Here is a 21,014-nt window from a genome sequence, read left to right on the forward strand (position 1 = left end):
AACCAAGAAGTTGCATGATTGTTGTGCTATCGAAACGCTAGACGCCCTCTAGTGGCTATCATTGTAACATCTGACATGCTGTCATTGTTATTCATCGAGAAGCATGGAGGCTTAGGTAAAAACACAGAGAAGTGAGATTACTCTGTGGGTAAAAAGTAATGTCTGGTTCTAGGAGAGTCTCATTTTCGACGCATTTTTTCTTCACTACCAATTTTTGTCTTATCCTAGCGTTGTTTGGAATAGTATACGTAATTTTACAGCATTTTTCTTACGGTATTCCCCTTTCAGTCGTTGTAGTTTATTTTTCAACACTAAATATTTTGCTACGACAACGACGGAAGTGGATACCTCTGTGGACCACAAAACAAAATGACAGTGATTACACTTCAAGAAGGACATCAACAAATTATCTGTGTCATTTCAAAATTAAGGTAAAAATAAAGAAGTTAGCAAACCAAGCCTGCTTTATTAATAACAAATATGGCTACTGAACACGAGTTTTGTAAAATTATGGATTAGTCGTAACAGGGTTTGAGCCTTTTCGAGCTAATAACTCAAACCTTTTTGGACTCTGGAAACTACCTTATGAAACTAGTACCTCAGTATTTCCCTCTTTTTTTTATTATTATTATCATTAATGTTCATATAGAGAACATGAAATAGTAATATAAACGAATGTATCCAATACCAAAGTAAAGGTTTATTTATATCATCTTAATATTTATTTTATGTAACATTATTTAATATTATATGTTTATTATTTATGTATGTGAAAATATGTACAAGATTGTAGAAATGGGTACTGTGCAACTACAGTACTGTTTCATTCTTGTTACAGTATAGAAAATTATAGTGATAACTTTGAAATACTATAATGATCATTAATGGACATTGCAAGCTTCTTTACAATTAAATTATCTCTCTCTGCTGATTATGGAAGAATGGGAGACATTAAATAAAATTAAAAAGCAATAAGTAAATTTAAACATGAAAGAAATGTTGCCTTGTGAAGAATTTCCTTGTTAACAAAAATGACCCTTGCACTTTTTTTCAAGGGTCATTAATAACCCCAGGGGCTCAGATCTGGTGAGTATGGGCTTGGCACACCCAGGGTCCTGAGCTGAATATCATCATTCTTCTCTTCCTTGGTGATTCCTTTCTACTTCTCTCTCTCTCAGGGTAACGTGGAATTTTTTTTTTTTTTTTTTGGCCGGTGCAGCATAAGCCTCGGCTTCCTAGCACCATATGGCTAATAATAATAATAAAAATTGCTAGGAAGGATATCCACCAAAATATGTAGGATCTATCTTGCAGATATGGTCACTCGTGTTTCTAATATATGTGCAGGGCTGGTCTAGGTGTTGTGCACTATAGCATGATGGGGTGCACTGCAGCAGCAGCTGCTGTGGACATCTAGGTCTAGCATGCACAAAGTATTAGATGAAATTGATGTAGATAAAATAATGCAAATTATTTTATCTACATCAATCATAAATGTGCGTTTTTTTTTGTGTTTTTCTTATCTTAATAATACATATATTGTAATATTTATATGATGCTCATTTTCCAGTAATTTAATAAATAATATAAGATATATATTTGTAGTAAAAATGTAATTCTCGAGTTCTTTCTTATGCGCAAACATGAAGTAATTATACAAAATTTTTGTTGGAGGATTGAGGTGCCAATTTTTTTGCACACAGGTGCCAAATATCATGGATTTGTCCTGTATATGTGTTTATTTTCACAACTGCAGTTTCAGCAGTGATTAATAAAATGGAATTATCAGTAAATATAAAACAATTTTTGTACAGACTTAAATTATGCTGAAATATTAATTAAACTTCCAGTAAATATAAATTGCGTTATAACTGCAACTCTAACATCCTCACTCAATATGGCGCATTATAGCCTTAGTAGCTAATGCACCAATAAAATCAAAACCAACCAACCAATCCTCACTCAATGTATGATTTCTGTAGAATTTAAGTTTAACTCTTCATGCTCTGCATAGCATAATCACATCCAAAGATGGTAATTTCGCACAAAAAAGCATTATTCATAAATGCCCATTCTTACAGCCATACTTTGTTTTCATTTATGCTGTGGTTTTAGGTGACTCTTGCCTGTGCACACCATAGTTTTTAACAAAGCTCCTTGAAAGAAATATATTTCTTAACATGGCAATGTCTCTTTTATGTTTAAATTCACTTACATTTTTTTTTTTTTAATTTTATTTAATATTTCCCATTCTTCCATAATCAGAGAAACAGAGGTAACTTATATATAAAAAAGTTTGCTGTATGCATTAATTAGCATATTACAAGGTATAACACAAGTCTTATTACTCCCCCCCCTTTTTTGAATCCCTTGACATCTATGTGTCTGAATTCATTTTCATTTTACAGATTAGCACATGCAGTTAATGCATGCTCTAATCTGTAAAAAACCATGGAATGTGAATTATTTTGGTGGCTAATTCACTTCATCCAGTATATATATCTCTTGTTTGCAGACATTCATAAATCTGTACATTGACAGCAATTTTTACATTCACCTAACCTATAAAAAAAAAGAATGTCAATGCTGTATACTAGGGGTTGGCAACCTGCAACTCTTTGAACATGTAACTGCGGCTCTTTAACTTTTAGCCCACATGTACGACAAAGCTACGCATTTCTGCGAGCAAATATTTTCAGATGTGAACTATATTAAAAATAAATCATGAAACCATCTGAACAGTGCAAGTCTCTCAGCATGTTTAAAGATGAAAATTATGGCATACTTGCCTGATGTGACTCACTTAGGTAAAAAATGAGTCACATCAGGAGACTCACTCAAGAAGTTCAGCAGCAAAAGTCACATTAATTTGTACCTAATTGGATGTTTGTTACATTTTTTCAGTATTAATAAATAATATTTCAAAAAATATATTATTTAATAAAACACCTTCCCACTCTATTCCATTTCTTAAAAAGCTCCCCCTCATCCCAGCTTGAGCTGAGGTGTGGCTCTTCTGATTTTTTTTTTTTTTTAATTAAATCAAAAGTGGCTCTTCACTCAAAAAAAGGTTTCTGACCCCTACTATATACTCATTCAAGGAGTAAAAAGTGGGAGGAGAGAAACAAGGCTTATGTCATACATTGTAAGAGTATTGCAGTTGTATGATTGCTACTTCTACATGGAATAACAAAACATTGTGGCTGCCTGTATGGTTTGATTATAATACACTGCTTTGAACATTGTTTTGGTGATATGGAATTAAGCTCAAAATTGCTTCAAGCATTATGGTATTTGGGGGTTCTGGGTAGCAGCTAAGTGGAGACTTGCCCTTTACTATTAAAGATAAAGATATTTGATTTCTCTTACCAAGAAAAGTTACATTAGAAAATAACAAAAATAATGTGTACTTTTATAGTTGATCAGTATAACATATTTCATTTATGATCTCTTTTTTAATAAAAAAAAATACTGTTAAATTAATAATCTTTTTTTCTACCTAAACTGTGCCTGAAATGAAGTTTAATTTATTTGATCGATATAAAGAAAGATTTTCACAGCTTGTATTTGAAATTGGTATTGGCAAAAATATTTTTAAAACTGTTTCCACATTTAAAAAATTTTAATTTAAAACACTTTATGTCATTTTATATATTTCTTTTGGTAGCAATGTGTTTTCATTCTAAAATTAGCAAAAATTATGCAATTTCATTTTTAATTACTATTTGAATCGATATCTCTGCATATAAGTTGGAATTACATTGTTTATACATATTTCAAATTTAGGTTTTAATTTCAAGAGGTTAGATATTTCTTACATATGTATATATTATTAACCTTTATTTAAAATTGCTTGTTTTTTTTTTTTTTTTTTCCCTCAAATGGATATAGTGAATATTATACAGCTCAGGCTTTCGATCGTGTTTGGTAGGTGCCTCCGTAGCCAGGTGGGAAGGAGCAGCTGCAGTGCTTAGCACACGCTTCTTGATTAGACCAGGGGTTCGAGCCCGTCACTACCAAATACGGAGGATGCGGAAAGGTCAGGAAATGACCACTGCATATTCCCGGAGCAATATGGCCTTAGTTGCTAATGCTCCTAAAAAAACCAAATAACAACAACAACAATCGTGTTTGGCATAAAGGTCTTCTAAACAAGCTTCCATCTTATGATTTGCCAACTGTTTTTTGTAATTGGTTATTCAATTTTCTCTCTGATTGCTCACTGGGGATGATTGTAGATGGCTCTCTGTCTTCTAACTTCTCCACTAATGCTGGTGTGCCCCAAGGTTCAATTCTTTCCCCCACTCTTTTCCCCTTGTATATTAATGACGTTCTCCATTAACCGGAAATCCTATCCATAGTTTTGCCAATGATAGCACATTGCATTCCACTTTCCAGTTTGAAAAACCTTTCCCTGCTCAATCAGCTTCAAATTCTCGAATATCCACTACCAATTCCTTAAATGCCAATCTCTAGTCGGGCAAAGACAACTTAGTTGATTTCAATCCTTCTAAAACTCAGTCTTGTCTTATACCTCGCAAAAAGGATTCTTCTGCTCCTATGCCTATCTTTGGTGACAATCCGATTTCTAGGCAAGATGATATATCTCTTTTGGGGATTACCCTGACTTCTAATCTCTCTTGGCACAAGCACATTACAAATATAGCTTCCTCTGCATCTAAAAAACTTGATTTTCTCTTTCGGTCTTGGCATTACTTTTCTTCCAAACAGCTGTTCACTCTGTACAAATCCATCCTACCATGGAATATTGTTCCCACATCTGGGGGGCGGTGTCCCCAAAACCTCTCTCAGGCTGCTGGATTCCATTCAGAAGAGGGCAGTTAAGTTGATTAATGGCTCAACTCTAACAGAGTCTCTCCACTCGCTGTCTCATAGACATACTATTTCTGCTGCATGCCTTTTCTACAGATACTTCCATGGGCACTGTTCTTCTGAATTGGCTTCTATAATTCCCACTCTCTCTTTCAAAACAGCCCAAACACGTGCCGCCAATGTCCATTTACTGTCCAACTTCAAACTCACAGAACCCTGTGAGTTTGAGTTTATTCAGCGAGGGGAATGCCAGAGGTGTATTCAACTCTAGCAGTAAGCTAGAGAATCTTGTAATAACTGAGAGCAAAGTGGAGGAGAAATTGTTGAAGATAAACGCAAGAAAGGCACCTGGGGTGGATGGGATCTATCCAGTTATATTAAAGGAGGCAGCAAAGGAGGTAAGCAAACCCTTAGCCATAATTATGAGAGCTTCCTTGGACTCAGGGGAGGTACCCATTGACTGGAGATGTGCAAATGTGACCCCAATTCACAAAGGGGGATCAAAGGCTGACACAAGTAATTATAGACCTGTGAGTTTAACTTCTGTTCCCGGAAAATTAATGGAGGCACTGGTGAAAGAAGCACTGCAGGATCATCTAGACAAGACTTCAGTTATAGCTAGGACACAGCATGGTTTTGTTAAGGGGAAGTCTTGCCTGACCAATTTGATTGGATACTATGATGCAGTCACAAAAGAACTGGATGCAGGGAATAACTTTGATATTATATACTTGGATCTTAGAAAGGCTTTTGATACTGTTGCACATGGAAGACTGCTGCACAAATTGGAGCAGTGTGGCATTGGAGGCAAGTTGCTGCTATGGATAAAGGGGTGGTTGAGGGGGAGAAGACAGAGAGTGGTAATCAATGGACACTGCTCATCGTGGACTAATGTTATTAGTGGAGTCCCTCAGGGTTCAGTATTGGGGCCTTTATTGTTTTCTGTATTTATAAATGATATTGATGATGGTATATCAGGCTTAATGTCCAAGTTTGCAGACGATACGAAGGTTGGCAGGGTTGTCAAGGACACTACTGACACTATGCTGCTGCAACAGGATTTGGAAAGGTTGAGCAGATGGGCTTCAAGGTGGCAAATGAAGTTTAACATTGACAAATGTAAAGTACTACATATGGGAAACAGCAACCCCAGAGCAACGTATCAACTCTGTGGTACTACACTGACAGTGGTAGAGAATGAAAGGGACCTGGGGGTGGTGGTGCAGGCAGATATGAAGTTCTCTGAGCAGTGCAGACGAGCTGCAAGAGTAGCTCATGGTGTATTGTCAATGATATATAGGAATTTTTCTAGCAGGGATAAGGAGGTGATTATTCCCTTGTATAAGGCAATGGTCAGGCCACACCTAGAGTACTGTATACAGGCCTGGAGGCCTCATTTCAGGAAGGATGTAGAGCTGCTGGAACGAGTACAGAGAAGGGCAACTATATTGGTGAATGGGACAAAGGGGTTCTCTTACGAAGAAAGGCTTAAGTTTTGCAAATTACAGTGTCTGGAAACTAGGCACCAGCGGGGTGATCTGATAGAGGTGTACAAAGCCTTGAATGGTTTGAGCATGCTCAATGCTGATGGGATTCTTCCTCTAGCTCAGAAAAATCACCTGAGAGGGCATAAATTCAAATTGAGGAAAGACAGATGTAGGATAGATGTGCGGAAATTTGCCTTTAGCCAGCGGGTGGTTGGTGGGTGGAACAGACTTCCATCCCTTGTCGTGGAAGTTGATAGCCTAAATAAGTTTAAGGCTCAGCTGGACAGGTATTTCGAACGAACAGAGGGGTGAAGTGGAAGTGGTTATTTTTATTTATTTATGTTACTTTTTTTTTTTTTTTTTTTTTGGCTGATGCTGCATAAGCTTGCTTTCTTGCATCAAATGCCTCTACTAATGCTAAAAAAAATGCTAATGCTAACCAACTTTTTATCATGCTTGTTTATTCATTCAACTGCCGCTTTCTGGAACAACCTTCCTTCATACTTATTTCCTGAAAATTACAGTCTACAGAAGTTCAAGTCTAATGTCAACAAATATCTTCTTTCGTCTAAGCAACCTCCAACCGAAACACTTCTTAGTACTATAGGTATTAGAACCTATAGTACTAAGTACTATAGGTTCTAATACCTCTCGTGTTTGGGGTTTTCATATAAAAAAATATCCAGCTCATGTAACAATTTTTGATCCAAGAAAAAGTTCTTTCATTGTTGGCACTGTCTTGCACTGTTGCAATTTAAAAAATTAATAAATTTCTCATAAATATAAAGGATCCATAATTGGATCCTTTATATTGTTAAAAGAATGTTTAAGTCAAAGTCAAGGAATCATATGTTTAAGAGTATAAATAATCTATATAATATTGGTGTAAATACACCATGGAAAACTCTTAAACGAAAAACCTACATTTGTAACGTGAAAGGGCATCATTTTATCTGTATCTCATTTTGTGCTCATCCTTCACAATGAGTTGCCATGTATTGCACTACCTCGAATAAGTAACGCTTCACTAAAAGAGAAGACTATTACTTATTCTCAGTAGGCACCACCCAGATGGCACCGTTTCAAGGTGTATTGGCCCTTCATTGGTGGGTGGACACGTACCCTGGTATTGCAGACATTGGTGTAAATACACCATTATATGGTGTATTTACACCAATATTATATAGATTATTTATACCCTTAAACATATGATGCCTTGATTTTGACTTAAACATTATTATGCACGCCTTTTGGCACCTCTCATATTGTGTGATTATCTTCACAACTCGATTGTCATGTCTGTAATACCAGGGTACTTGCCCACCCACCGATGAAGGGCCAATAAGCCTTGTGATGGTGCCCACTGAGAATAAGTAACAATAGTCTTCTCTTTTAGTGAAGCGTTACTTATTCGTGGTAGTGCAATACATGGCAACTCATTGTGAAGGATGAGCATTTTATCTGAGATACAGATAAAATGATGCCCTTTCACACTACAAATGTAGTTTTTTCGTTTAAGAGTTTTCTATGGTGTATTTACACCAATATCATATTGTTAAAAGAATATATGGCATCACATAAGACAAAAAAGACTAAGCTATTTTTAGCCTTTAGTCTTTTTTCCCAAAAAAAAAACTGTATCATGAACTTTTTACACTTGTGCATCTTCTGGCATGGCATTTTTTAATGCACCCTATTTGACAATTAAAAAAGGCAATGTCCTGTTTTTTTTTGTTTTTTTTTTTATTACTTTAGCATAAATGAGGAAGCAGTAGTTGATAGTAACAGACATCCTAAAAAAATTTAATTAACTTTTGCAACACCCTCAATTTTAACAAAGACACTTGCATGGCATCTTTGTGATATCCTTTTTTTCTTTTAATTATACAAAATTAATTTCTAGCTTTCTGACTGAATTCAGAATAGTGATCTATTAATTATGATTTACCAAACCCAATTAAAAAATATTGAATGAAAATAAATGAAAGAACTGATAATGAAGAAAGTTTTTATAATATTTTTTAGAATTTTCAGGGTCACCAAACCCCAGATCAAAATCCATGCTTCATGTTGTGTCTACCAGGCATGAACATCAGTATTTTTTTCAGCTATTCACAATTATCTGGCAAAATCAAAGCTCTACAGCAGCATTAGATACCTGTCACTGGCATCTCACAGACTCCATGTGAGCATGGCTATAAGAAAGATATTTGCTTTTGCTCACCTCAAGTCTGTAAAATTAATGTGTAAATGAATGCCTTTAATTCACAGTAAAGCAAAATGAAACAAAAAATACTGTATAACCAGTTAGAGAAATTGGTGGGCAAAGGTACATGGGAGGATTTGATTTCATTTACAAAAATAACAGAAAAATATTAAAAAGTGGTGTCTGTCAGACATGTTAGCAATGGAAGGGTAAGCAGAGAATAAGATTTTCCTTGTATATATTTTAGCAGACCTTTTGCTACAGAAAAATATTTCAAGAGATCATTGCATATGACCAGTTGGTATCAAAATTATTTTTAAATTTGTTAACTAGTTAGTCTAAATTATAAATCATTTTATCACATGCTGTGAAATATTCCATTCCATAAAATAATGTAGTTAATAGATAATAAACTGTAAACAAATATGATTATATCAAAAAAGTTGTAAGAAGAAAATTTGCAAAATTTTTGTTACTTTTTCTTGTTACAAAAATAATAAAATTTGTAACAAAAAAATTTCTAGCTTTGTATCTTGTTCTGTAAATTCAGTATAGCAATAATTGATTTTCAAAACTGTATTATATTATAGGTATTCTGATTTATTATTAGCCATATGGTGCAAGGAGGCCTGAGGCTTATGCTGCACCAGCCAAAAAAATTGCCACATTACCCTCCCTGTGAGAGAGAGAGAGACTGACAGGTGGAGAGAGTGTGTCAGAAATAAAAGGGAATCACCAAGAAAGAGAAAAATGATGATATCCAACTCAGGAGCCTGGGTTTGATATCATCATTCTCCTCTTTCTTAGTGATTCCCTTTTACTTCTATCTCTCTCCCTCTCAGGGTAATGTGGGATTTTTTCTTTTTTTGGCTGGTGCAGCATAAGCCTCAGGCTTCCTTGCACCATATGGCTAATAATAAATCAGAATACCTATAATATAATACAGTTTTGAAAATCAATTATTGCTATATTGAATTTACAGAACGAGGTACAAAGCTAGAATTTTTTTTGTTACAAATTTTATTATTTTTGTAACAAAAATTTTGCAAATTTTCTTCTTACAACTTTTTTGATATCTTCATATTTGTTTACAGTTTATTATCTATTAACTATATTATATTATATAATGGAATATTTCACAGCATGTGATAAAATGATTTATTATAATTTAGACTATTTATGATGAGACTAGATTCAACGAAGATAAGATTCTTTGAAGAATACCAAATATAATTAATAATTATGGATTTTTATGACTTTGTTCACTTTAAGTTTCAAGGTTACATTTTGTACTCAACCTGAACAAGACTGATAGTAAATGGACCAGGAGTTTCCCCTTCCACATCCTAAATTTGGCCAATACAGACAATGTATGTGAAGTCTGTAAATATGTCTATAAATATTTGTATATGAACCATGGAATAAATATTAATTCTGATATCTATATGCTCCATTTTAGAATGCATATATGGACCTTTTTCTTTACTGGGCCCTCTGCTGGATATTTTCAACTTTATTCTAGATCAACACTTTTTTCCTCCAACAAGGAACATATGCACCATCAGGCCACATCCTAAAACCCCTTTTACCACTCATTTGAACCAATTTACAGTAGATCAATCTTGTCTACTTCCTGCCTTGCTCAGGTTACGAACCTGAGAGGGCATAAATTCAAATTAAGGAAAGACAGTTGTAGAATAGATGTGCAGAAATTTGCCTTTAGCCAGCGGGTAGCTGATTGCTGGAACAAACTTTCATCTGTCATTGTGGAAGTTGATACTCTAAATAAATTCAAAGAACTGGACAAACTTTTAGAGTGAATGGATGTTTGAAATGGGATTTCCTTTTTTTTTTTTTCTTTTTTTTTGGCTGATCCTGTATAAGCTTGCTTTGTTGCATCATATCCCTCTACTAAAGCTAATGCTAAAAAGCTGCTAGAGAAAATATTATTCCCAGTCATCTCATTGCAGATGCACTAGCAACAACCATCTCAAATTCATTTCTCTGTTCCAGGCAGATCGACTCTGGCCTCATCCACAACTAACGCCATTCTACATGCATTTGAAAAAAAATTGGACATAGTTGTTACTTATATCAATATCCAATCTGCATTTGACTATCAGCATACTTGCTCTGATATACCTGGAGAAATATTCAGTTCAGAGACACCTACTATGGTTGAAGAAAGCAATCCTGTGACAGAATGACAATGCTAAAAGAGGATCCACTCACTAAGTTCAGAATAATAACTGCAGGCATGCCTTGCAGAGGAATCCAGTCTCTAGTTTCTTCATTGTCATGCTTATGCCTTTCATGATAAGTAGATTGGACATAATCTTGTATGCAGATATATAAAGATACCCAGCAGAATTTCTCCTACTGGTGGCCCAGAGAGTTTAATAAAAAATTACAGGCACTTGTGGAGTATTTCACCCCATTTAATCTAGTGATAAGTTTAAAAATGTCACCTTGAATCATATTTTCATTTAAGGGCAACCTGCCCAAAACATAGTTGGCTATTGGAGATTCATTAATACAGTCTTATAGTCCTTTCTCAAAATGAGAAAATTCAGTTTGACTCCTGTTTCACCACCCTGTCAACTAACTTCTTAAAAATCTGCATGTCTCTATTGGATGACGAAAAACCAACTACTTCGTGTTCAGTGCTCTGCACTAATATATATATATTATATAAACTCACATAAAAGGTAAAATAAAATAAGATGTATGCCAGTAGCGTGGCAAACCAGTAGAATGAAAATGAGAAAGAGAGGGGGGAGAAAGTAAGAGAGTACTGTTGGAGAAACGCTCCTAAATAATTTAGAAAATGAAGGCCAAATAAAAAGAAATTTGATGGCATTGGTTTCCAAATTATGTAAAATATCACTAATATGGAAACAATCTACCAATAATACAAGACCAACAAATTAAAAATGACAAAATAAAACAAAACTGAAAATTATGCCCCATCTCGTCGGAGGGCCATGAGGCCATAATGGTCAGGGAATCATTACATTTTGAACATTAAACAAATCCATGCCATGACTGAATGACAATGATCAGCCAGCTGATGCAGTAGATTTGCATAATGGTGGTCCTTATGCAGTGCAGTGCAAAAATAAAACAACAGAAAGCCTAGTACTCCTTGGTAAAAACCACACCACAGACAAAGCAACAGCTAAACTCACATTTATCTAGAAATAAATTGTAATTTAAAAAGAACAGAAAGCCTAGTACTCATTTGGTGCAAACTACACCACTGACAAAACAACAGCTAAACTCACATATATCTAGAAGTAAATTGGGCTATATATATATGTAATATATATTACCATGGTCATGTATCCTACATTACTCTATAGGTTTGAAATATGGGCTTCAATCACTCATTATACAATGAAGAGAGAGTTCACAATAGAATATTGACTTAAGTTGATGATAACAAAATTCCACCTGCCTCAAGAGGAACAAACAATACACATGGCCCATTTCCTTGGTATTTGTAAAATACCTGCTCTAATATATGGAAGATGGATCCTGTTCTCTGTGAATATGACCGTTGGGCAATTCTTCAAGCCAAAATTTTGGGATAGTTGTTTCAAGAGGATTTAACCACCAACCCCATCGACTCAGATCACAGCCTACACTGATACAGATTTAAAATAATCTAGTTTACTCAGAGAGAGTCCTTCCAACCTAAATGCTCTCTGTTATCCAAGCCATGTACTGTGACTTCTTAATATTTTCAGGGAATAAGAATTACCGTTACTTTTTTTTTTTTTTTTTGTTAACACTTACTTTGTTTATGGTTACTCCTTTGTATTGATTATTATTTGTTATTTATGTATTTATTTTAATTTTTTTGCCTTTTTAAGCTATCTTTTGTAGGTTCTTATACTGTTAAGCCCATGACCATGATAGGATTGTATGTCATAACTTTTGATTACTGGTATTAATCATTTACATATTTATTTATGACTGAGAACACCCTATCATTTAAAAGCTTACAGTCCTGTATGAATATTTTGCATGAAGAAAATTTTGCACTAAATCATAATATGCACTATTCATCCTACCAAAAGTCACAGGACAGCCTCTCTGATTGCAGAAAATTGTGCATTCAAAATATGCAAATACATATTTTTACTTATAAAGCTGATTAGCTGTGAGCCAAAAATTTATTTCAAACCTGTACTGAATGATGAGTGCATGTAGAGATGTCATTTGAGGAGAATGTCTGTTAGGAATTAAACATTCTCAAGTCAATAAGTGATGCTGTGCTAAAGAAATAGTAATTCAGAGCAACATTGAGCCCAAAAAACACCAATTAGCCATAAAATACTGACTGACAGAAGCAACACACTTTGAGATATCTGGTTATCTTGTCTAGTGATCAAACCTTAGAGAATCTGAGTTGGGTGCTGTGAATATTTTCCATGACCTATAGGGAACTGTATGTCATGAATTTTCGTGGAAAAGCTGCTGCCCACAAGGTTTTGATAACAAAATCAAATCTACACCAGTCACACAGACCAAGTTCGGCGCAAGGTATACTGAAATAACTGTGGATCAGTAAAAATCAGTTGTGTGGAGCGATGAGTCAGCATGTCTTTTACTCATTAGTTTAATGCCTTATTTGCATAAGATCAATTTATAGAATCTCATTACTGAGATTATGTATCCTTTACTCATTACTGAGATTACATTGTGTATCCTTTACTGCAAATTTGCTTGTTAAGAACACTTGATGAAATTGTAATTATATATAGAAAAAATCCATATTGTTAACACTTGATTTAAATCTCTATTTTTTTTCTCTCAATTTAGATTCAGGCATGCATAAAGTGCTGTGCCATACTATTTCTGAGTGTTATCATTTACTATATAGTTGCAGTTTTATTTGGAGCTGCATTAACGCAGTGAGTATCTAAATTCATTTAAAAACCATGAATATTTTTTTCCATAAATTCTGATTTTTAAAACTGACTTTAGCAAAAGGAAAGAATTTTAATTGTCAAAAATAAATTAAAGTTGCAGGAAATTATAAATGCTAATTCAAGAATTAGAAAAATAATCCATTATGCAAAAACCCATAGATATTTGGGGGTGCATTGTATTATTAATAGTATTATCCATATAATACAAGAAGGCTACAGGATTTTGCTGCACCATTCACAAATTTAAAAAAAATTGATAAATATAAGAAATAAACTATATAAAAAAATAAACTGCCTATGTGTTTCCCTCCTCACATAGGTAACTGACCTTTGAATTTCTCCAAGCTGTTAACCTCAACTACTGAAGTAAGTTATTCTAGTATTAATACTAGAATAAGAAAATTTCCTACAATCCAGGCTAAACTTCTTCTCTATAATTTTTTTTGAATAATTTATAACACTGAAAACTTTGCCTTCATTCATTTTACTATCCCATCCCAGAGCCTGGTAGATGTCAGTCAGGTCCCCTTCTAAGACACCTAATTACCAAGCTCTGTAGCCTACATATTTGACATTTTTACTCATTTGTGTGTTCCCCTTTTGCAGATCTCATCAAGTATGTTGCCTATTTTTAGACCTTTCAAGAAATTCAATATCTACTTTGGGTGTGGTCTCCATACTTTGACACAGTATTCAAAGTGCAGGCTTACAGTTTCCTTATTCAGTGGAGTTATGACCTCCCTATATCTACATACAAATGTATGATTAATCATGAATAGGACATCACCATGGTCTTCTTTACTGCCTGTCTACATTTCTCAGAGAACTTCATATCCACCCATATTGTAACTCCCAAATCCCTTCCTTCTCATGTTTCTAGTTCAATCTCACCAAGTATATAAGTTGTGTCAGGATGGATGTTGTACCCCAAATGCAAGACCTTGCATTATGCTTCATTAAAACATAGCTGGCAATTTTCTGATCACCCTTAAAGCCTATGCAAATTGTTCTGAAGGAGTACTGCTTGGCTCTTCTTGACATCATATCCACTATCTCTTTGTTGGTATCATTAATAAAATCAGAAACAATCATGGCCACAGAACCAGTCATTAAAGGACCCTACTGTTAATATTAGCAAAATCTGAACAATAACCCATTAATCATAACCATCTTCCTCTTGTTCTGCAGCCAGCCAGTGATCCTTTCCTTCCTTTCCCATGATGACAACATGTTCCAGCTTATACAGTAACTTCTCATAAAGGAAAACTGAGTTGAATGCTTTGCTAAAATCCAAATAAATAATGTTGAAATTATTTCCTACATCCATCTCATGAGTGATTGTGCCAAAATAGCTAACCAAGTTAGTTAAATACAATATTCCCTTAATAAACCATGTTGTGTATCGTTCAGAATTCCATTTTTATCTCAATGTCCTTGTACTGCTTACCACTGAAAGTCAGACTTGCCGGTTAACTCCAGGAGACTTTCTAGCCTTTAGGCTTGAAAGTTCAATAATAAACAATCTTCTGTAATTTCAGTATCACTAACTTTGTGCTGCTCAGCCTCACTTCCCAAATCCCTTCCTTCTCATGTTTCTTCGTGGACTAATAACATTAGTCCACAAAGAGAAAAGTGGAGGAGAAATTGTTGAAGTTTCTCCTCCACTTTTCTCTTTGTGGACTAATGTTATTAGTGGAGTCCCACAGGGTTCGGTGTTAGGTCCACTGTTGTTTTGTATATTTATCAATGATATTGATGAAGGTATATCAGGCTTAATGTCGAAGTTTGCAGATGATACAAAAGTTGGCATGGTTGTTAATGACAGTAATGGCAGTGTGCTACTGCAACAGGATCTAGATAATTTGGGCAGATGGGCTAAGAAGTGGCAACTGAAGTTTAACCTTGACAAATGCAAAGTACTGCATATGGGTAGAAGTAACCCCAGAGAAAAGTACCAACTGTGTGGTACTACACTTAAGGTGATAGAAAATGAAAAAGACCTGGGAGTAATTGTGCAGTCAGATATGAAGTTTTCTGAGCAATGCAGACAGGCTGCCAGGGCAGGTCATGGGGTTTTGTCAATGATATATAGGAATTTTGCTAGCAGGGAAAAGGAGGTGATTATCCCTCTGTATAAGGCAATGGTCAGGCCACGCCTAGAGTACTGCGTACAGGTCTGGAGGCCTCATTTTAGGAAGGATGTAGATTTACTTGAGCGTGTACAGAGAAGGGCAAGAAGATGGTGAGGGGAATGAAGGGATCCTCTTACCAAGAGGGGCTTAAATTCTGCAAATTGCAGGGGCTGGAGACTAGGCACCTGCGCGGTGATCTGATTGAAGTATATAAGGCCTTGAATGGGTTTAGCACGCTGAATTCTGATGGGATCCTTCCACTTGTTCAGATTACAAACCTAAGGGGGCATAAATTCAAATTGAGAAAAGACAGATGTAGAATAGATGTGCGGAAATTTGCCTTTAGCCAGCGGGTGGTTAATTGCTGGAAAAAACTTCCATCTGTTATGGAAGTTGATAGGTTGAATAAATTTAAGGAGGAACTGGACAGGCATTTGGAGGCAATGGTTTGATTTTTTTTTTTTTTTTGGCTGATGCTGCATAAGCTCATACACTTGCTTTCTTGCATCGCATGCCACTACTGCTACTACTACTTGCACACCTTGTTTTAACTACAATGTGTCTTTTGTCTGTAAAGTTCAGTATAAAGTAACTGTTCAATTCATCATCAACATCAGCAGGGTTATCTAAGACCTTTGCACATCTATTACATGAAGATTTGATCTGATTTGTTTTTCTGTTCTTTAAGTCACATACATGAAAACCTCCTTGCCCCCATTCTTTGCTCTCTTGGCCAATGATTTCTCATACTTAGCATTTGCTAGCCTTACAGATCAACTTGCAGGTTTTGTAGTCTTCAGTACTTTTCATCAATGTAATTTTCACAATCAGCTTTTTCTACTCTATTAGACTAGCCAGCTCTGTTTTCATCCATCTCAGCATCCTCCTCATACTGTATTTTCTTACTGGTATATATGCATTTGTGGCTGCTTTAAAGATATTTTATAATTCTAATGTATTCACTCTCCCAATTAGCATTATCAAAGGGCACATGATGCAAGAAAGCAAGTTTATATAGCATCAACCAAAAAAAAAAAAAAAACCACACACACACACACCCTTCTCATTTCACCCATCCACTCACTCCAAATGTTTGTCTAGTTCTGCCTTGAATCTGTTTAAGCTATCAGCTTCCACAACAAAGGTTGGAACTTTGTTCCAGCAATCAACCAAACGCTGGCTAAAGGCAAACTTCCACACATCTATCCTACAACTGTCTTTCCTCAATTTGAATTTATGCCCTCTCAGGTGATTTATCTGAGCAAGAGGAAGAATCCCATCAGCATTGAGCATGCTCAAACCTTCAAAGCTTTATACACCTTAGCCAGATCACCTCGCAGGTGACTAGTCTCCAGACACCGTAATTTGCAAAACTTAAACCTTCCTTCGTAAGAGCAACCCTTTGTTCCATTCACTAATCTTCTTGCCCTGTACTTGTTCTCTGTACTCATTCCAACAGCTCTACATCCTTCTTAAAATGAGGCCTCCAGACCACAGTACTCAAGGTGTGGCCTGACAATTGCCTTGTACAAGGGAATAATCACCTCCTTATCCCTGCTGGAAAAATTCCTTTATATCATTGACAAGACACCATGACTAGCCACTTGCAGACCATCTGCACTGCTCAGAGAACTTCATATCTGCCTGCACAATTACCGCCAAGTCCTTTTCACTCTCTACCACTACCAGTGTAGTACTATACAGCTTAATATGTTACTCTGGGGTTACTGCTTCCCATATGCAGTACTTTACATTTGTCAATGTTATACTTCAGTTGCCACACCTCTCAGCCAATCTGCTCAACTTTTCTAGATCCTGTTGCAACAGCTTACTGTCATTAGTGTCATTAACAACCCTGCCACCCTTCGTATCATCTGCAAACTTGGATGTTAAGCCTGATATACCATCATCAATATCATTACTGAATACAAAAAACAACAATGAACCCAACACTGAACTCTGGGGGACTCCACTTATAACATTAGTCCATGAAGAGCAGTGTCCATTGATTACCACTCTTTGTCTTCTCCCACTCAACCATCCCTTTATCTATAACAGCAATTTACCTCCAATGCCACACTGCTCTAATTTGTTCAGTAGTCTTCCATGTGCAGCAGTATCAAAAGCCTTTCTAAGATCCAAATATATGATATCTAAATTATTCTGTGCATCCAGTTCCTTTGTGAGTACATCACAGAATCCAATCAGATTGGTCAGAAAAGACTTCCCCTTAACAACCCATGCTGTGTCCAAGGTATAACTGAAGTCTTGTCTAGATGATCCTGCAGTGCTTCTTTAACCTGTCTCCCTTTGATCCACCTTTGTGGATTGAGGTCACATTTGCACATCTCCAGTCCATGGGTACCTCCCCTGAGTTCAAGGGAGATCTCATAATTATGGCTAAGGGTTTGCTTACTTCCTAGGCGCCTCCATAGCCAGGTGGGAAGGAGCAGCAGTGCGTAGCACACGCTTCTTGATTAGACCGGGGTTCGAGCCCGTCACCACCAAATACGGAGAATGCGGAAAGGTCAGGGAATGACCACCGCATATCCCCGGAGCAATATGGCCCTAGTTGCTAATGCTCCTAAAAACCAAATAACAACAACAACAAGCTTACTTCCTTTGCTGCCTCCTTTAATATAACTGAATAGATTGCATCCACCCCAAGTGCCTTTCTTATGTTTATCTTCAACAATTTCTGTGCCACTTTACTCTCAGTTATTACAAGATTATCTAGCTTTCTGCCAGAGTTTAATACACCTCTGGCATTCCCCTCCCTGAATAACTCTTCGTGAATGTAGATGCAAAATATTCATTTAGTTTGTTAGCTACCTGAGCAGGATCATCAACGGTTGAACCATCAATATCCAGTGGACCAGTCTGATTCATCCCCTTCCTTCTAGAGTTTACATAAAACTGTTTGCTGTTTTTCTTTGCATCCTTTGCCAAAGATTTCTCGTAATCTGCCTAACCTCCTTTGTGACTTGGTTATAGACCAGCTTATATCTATCATAGGCTTCTGTGTCACCTGTTAATTTATATCTATCCCATTCATTTTTCTTCTCTGCCACGTGTCTAATTAGTTCATCTGAAATCCATTTAGGCCTAAATCTTGAACAATATTTCTTAGTTTGTATGAAAAGCCTAGTAGCTTCCATTAATTCTTTGAATGCTTCCCATTTTGAATTTGCTGTTGGTTACATCATCAGTTGGTCCCACCGTATAGAATTTAAATACTGTTTCAGACCACCATAGTCACATTTATGAAAGCAAAAACATTTACTCAGAGGTAACTGATGGCAGTTACCTCTTTGAGTAAATCCCACTTCAGCACACTGTGATCACTGCCACCAAGTGGTTCCTTTATCTGCAGATACTTAATCCATGAAGAATCACTACTGATAATCAGATTAAGAGTATTACTCCCTCTAGTTGCCTCCCAAACATGCTTCTGTAGAAAACAATCATCCAATAAATCCACAAAAGCCTTGCTAGTGTGTGAGTGACCAACCTACAAATTCCAGTAAATCTCTGGGAAATTAAAATACCCCATTATAAGACACTCTGATTTACTGGCCCCCTCTATTTCTCTGCACAACTGCTCATTATACTCATCAGATTCATTAGGCCTGTAACACACACCTACTCTCATTTTTCCTTTCCCAGTTTTTATGTCACACCAAACAGACTCAGCACTGCATTGTCCACCAACACCAATTGGATGCACTTCCTTAAGATTTTATGTGTTTCTTAACTAACAGCATAACCCCTCCTCTCTTCCTGTCCTGTCTATCCTTTCTGTACACATTGTACTCCCCAAATTCCAATTCTGCACTCTTAACATTGACCTGCCCTTGTTAAGTAATTCCGCCGGTCTCCTACTCTTAATATCAATTTATTAACTATACTCCTAGCTTTGGTGTACATGCAAGTATACATGCACCTGTTTCTACTCTTAGTTACCCTAACACAGTCCATGTATTTACTTGTTCCACTATGACTCCCAGCAGTCCTGGAAATCCCCATTGCCTTGCTTTCCAGGCTGCTGCTCAATTGCATTTCAACAGAAGCAGTGCAAGAATCACTTTCACCTCTGCCAGTGGCTACTGTTAATCTATTAGTCCTTGTACCCCCCTCCAAGCTAGCAGTTTTCCAACCCACCTAACATTACCTCGATAGCATCAGCAAATATTCTTGCACCCTTTCTGTTTAAGTGTATCCCATCCCTGTAGAAGCAGTCTCTCCTGTTAACAAGCACAGACCAGGCTGAGAAAATTTCTACCCCTTGAGCCTTGCACAGTCTCTCCATGGCCGAATTGATCGAAAAGGCTCTCATCATATACTCCCTCTTATCATGTCTGGGCCGAATTGCAGACACTTTCAAATTGAACCGTAACTCACGGCTTTTTTTTCAACATTGACCTGCACTTGTTAAGTAATTCCGCCGGGCTCCTACTCTTAATATCAATAGTGCCAACATGTACAACAATATCATCCTTTGTGCCCTTATAAGATGATATCTGCTCAACGTCATCAACCTTTGCCCCTGGCAGACATACCCTGATCCTGTCTAAGATATTCCTACTCATTGTTCTTGTACTATCAGCTATGTGATATCATTTGGTTCATGGTTGATGATCAGTTTTTGAATATTCTTACTCCTAGTATTTTCTCTATAATGGTATGTGTAAGTTCTGAATCTGTGAAAGTCTTTGTCATGCTCTAGTTGCTTGTAATAAGAAGCATGGCCCATCTTACCCCTTCTGTCTTGCCTGCCTTCCCAAAGTACATTATACATATACCATAGTAAAAGTTATGATCCCCTTTTATCTGGGTGATACCATGTTTCACTTAGCCGAAGGGGCGACAATATCTCTGAAACTGTTTACTGCTGCCCTTGAGGAAGCTTTTAGAAGATTGGACTGGGGGGCAGAAAGGAGTCAATGTGAATGGAGAGTACCTGAAACATTTACAGTTTGCAGATGACATTATGATCATAAGCCATGATCCCAAAGAATTAGAGGAAAATTTTAATCAGTAATGCAGAGTTAGTAAGGATTTCGCACTAAAGATGCATATGGCTAAAATAAAAGTAATGAAGAACAGTTATGCCACAGAAAGGGATATAATCGTTGAAGGAGCAATAATTGAAAAGGTGGATTCATATACTTATCTGGGACAAGTCATTAGCTGTAATAATGATAAATGGCTGGCAGTCAAGAGAAGAATAAATTTTGGATGGATAGCATTCAGGAAATAGTCACATACTGAGGTGCAATATCCCAATTTGTCTGAAACGTAAAATAATGAGCCAATATATACTCCCCACCGTGACTTATGGAAGTGAAACTTGGGCACTCACCAAAAGAATGGAAGAGAAGCTGAAAACTACACAGCGAAGAACAGAACAGAACAAACT

General features: G+C 36.3%; 1 protein-coding gene across 1 annotated transcript in view; it reads left to right on the top strand.

The window, feature by feature from the left end:
- Positions 1-99: 99 nt before the first annotated feature.
- Positions 100-21,014, top strand: part of PIG-F (phosphatidylinositol glycan anchor biosynthesis class F) — a 35,963-nt gene continuing 15,048 nt past the window's right edge. The window contains exons 1-2 of the mRNA XM_090374999.1: positions 100-431; positions 13,354-13,445. Of these exons, the coding sequence (XP_090231125.1) occupies positions 159-431; positions 13,354-13,445 (365 nt within the window). The 5' untranslated portion in view covers positions 100-158. The remainder of the gene's footprint in view (positions 432-13,353; positions 13,446-21,014) is intronic.

Source organism: Mastigoproctus giganteus, chromosome 6, assembly GCF_048544385.1.
Source record: "Mastigoproctus giganteus isolate SK-2022 chromosome 6, ASM4854438v1, whole genome shotgun sequence".
In the NCBI taxonomy this organism is placed as follows: Eukaryota; Metazoa; Arthropoda; class Arachnida; order Uropygi; family Thelyphonidae; genus Mastigoproctus; species Mastigoproctus giganteus.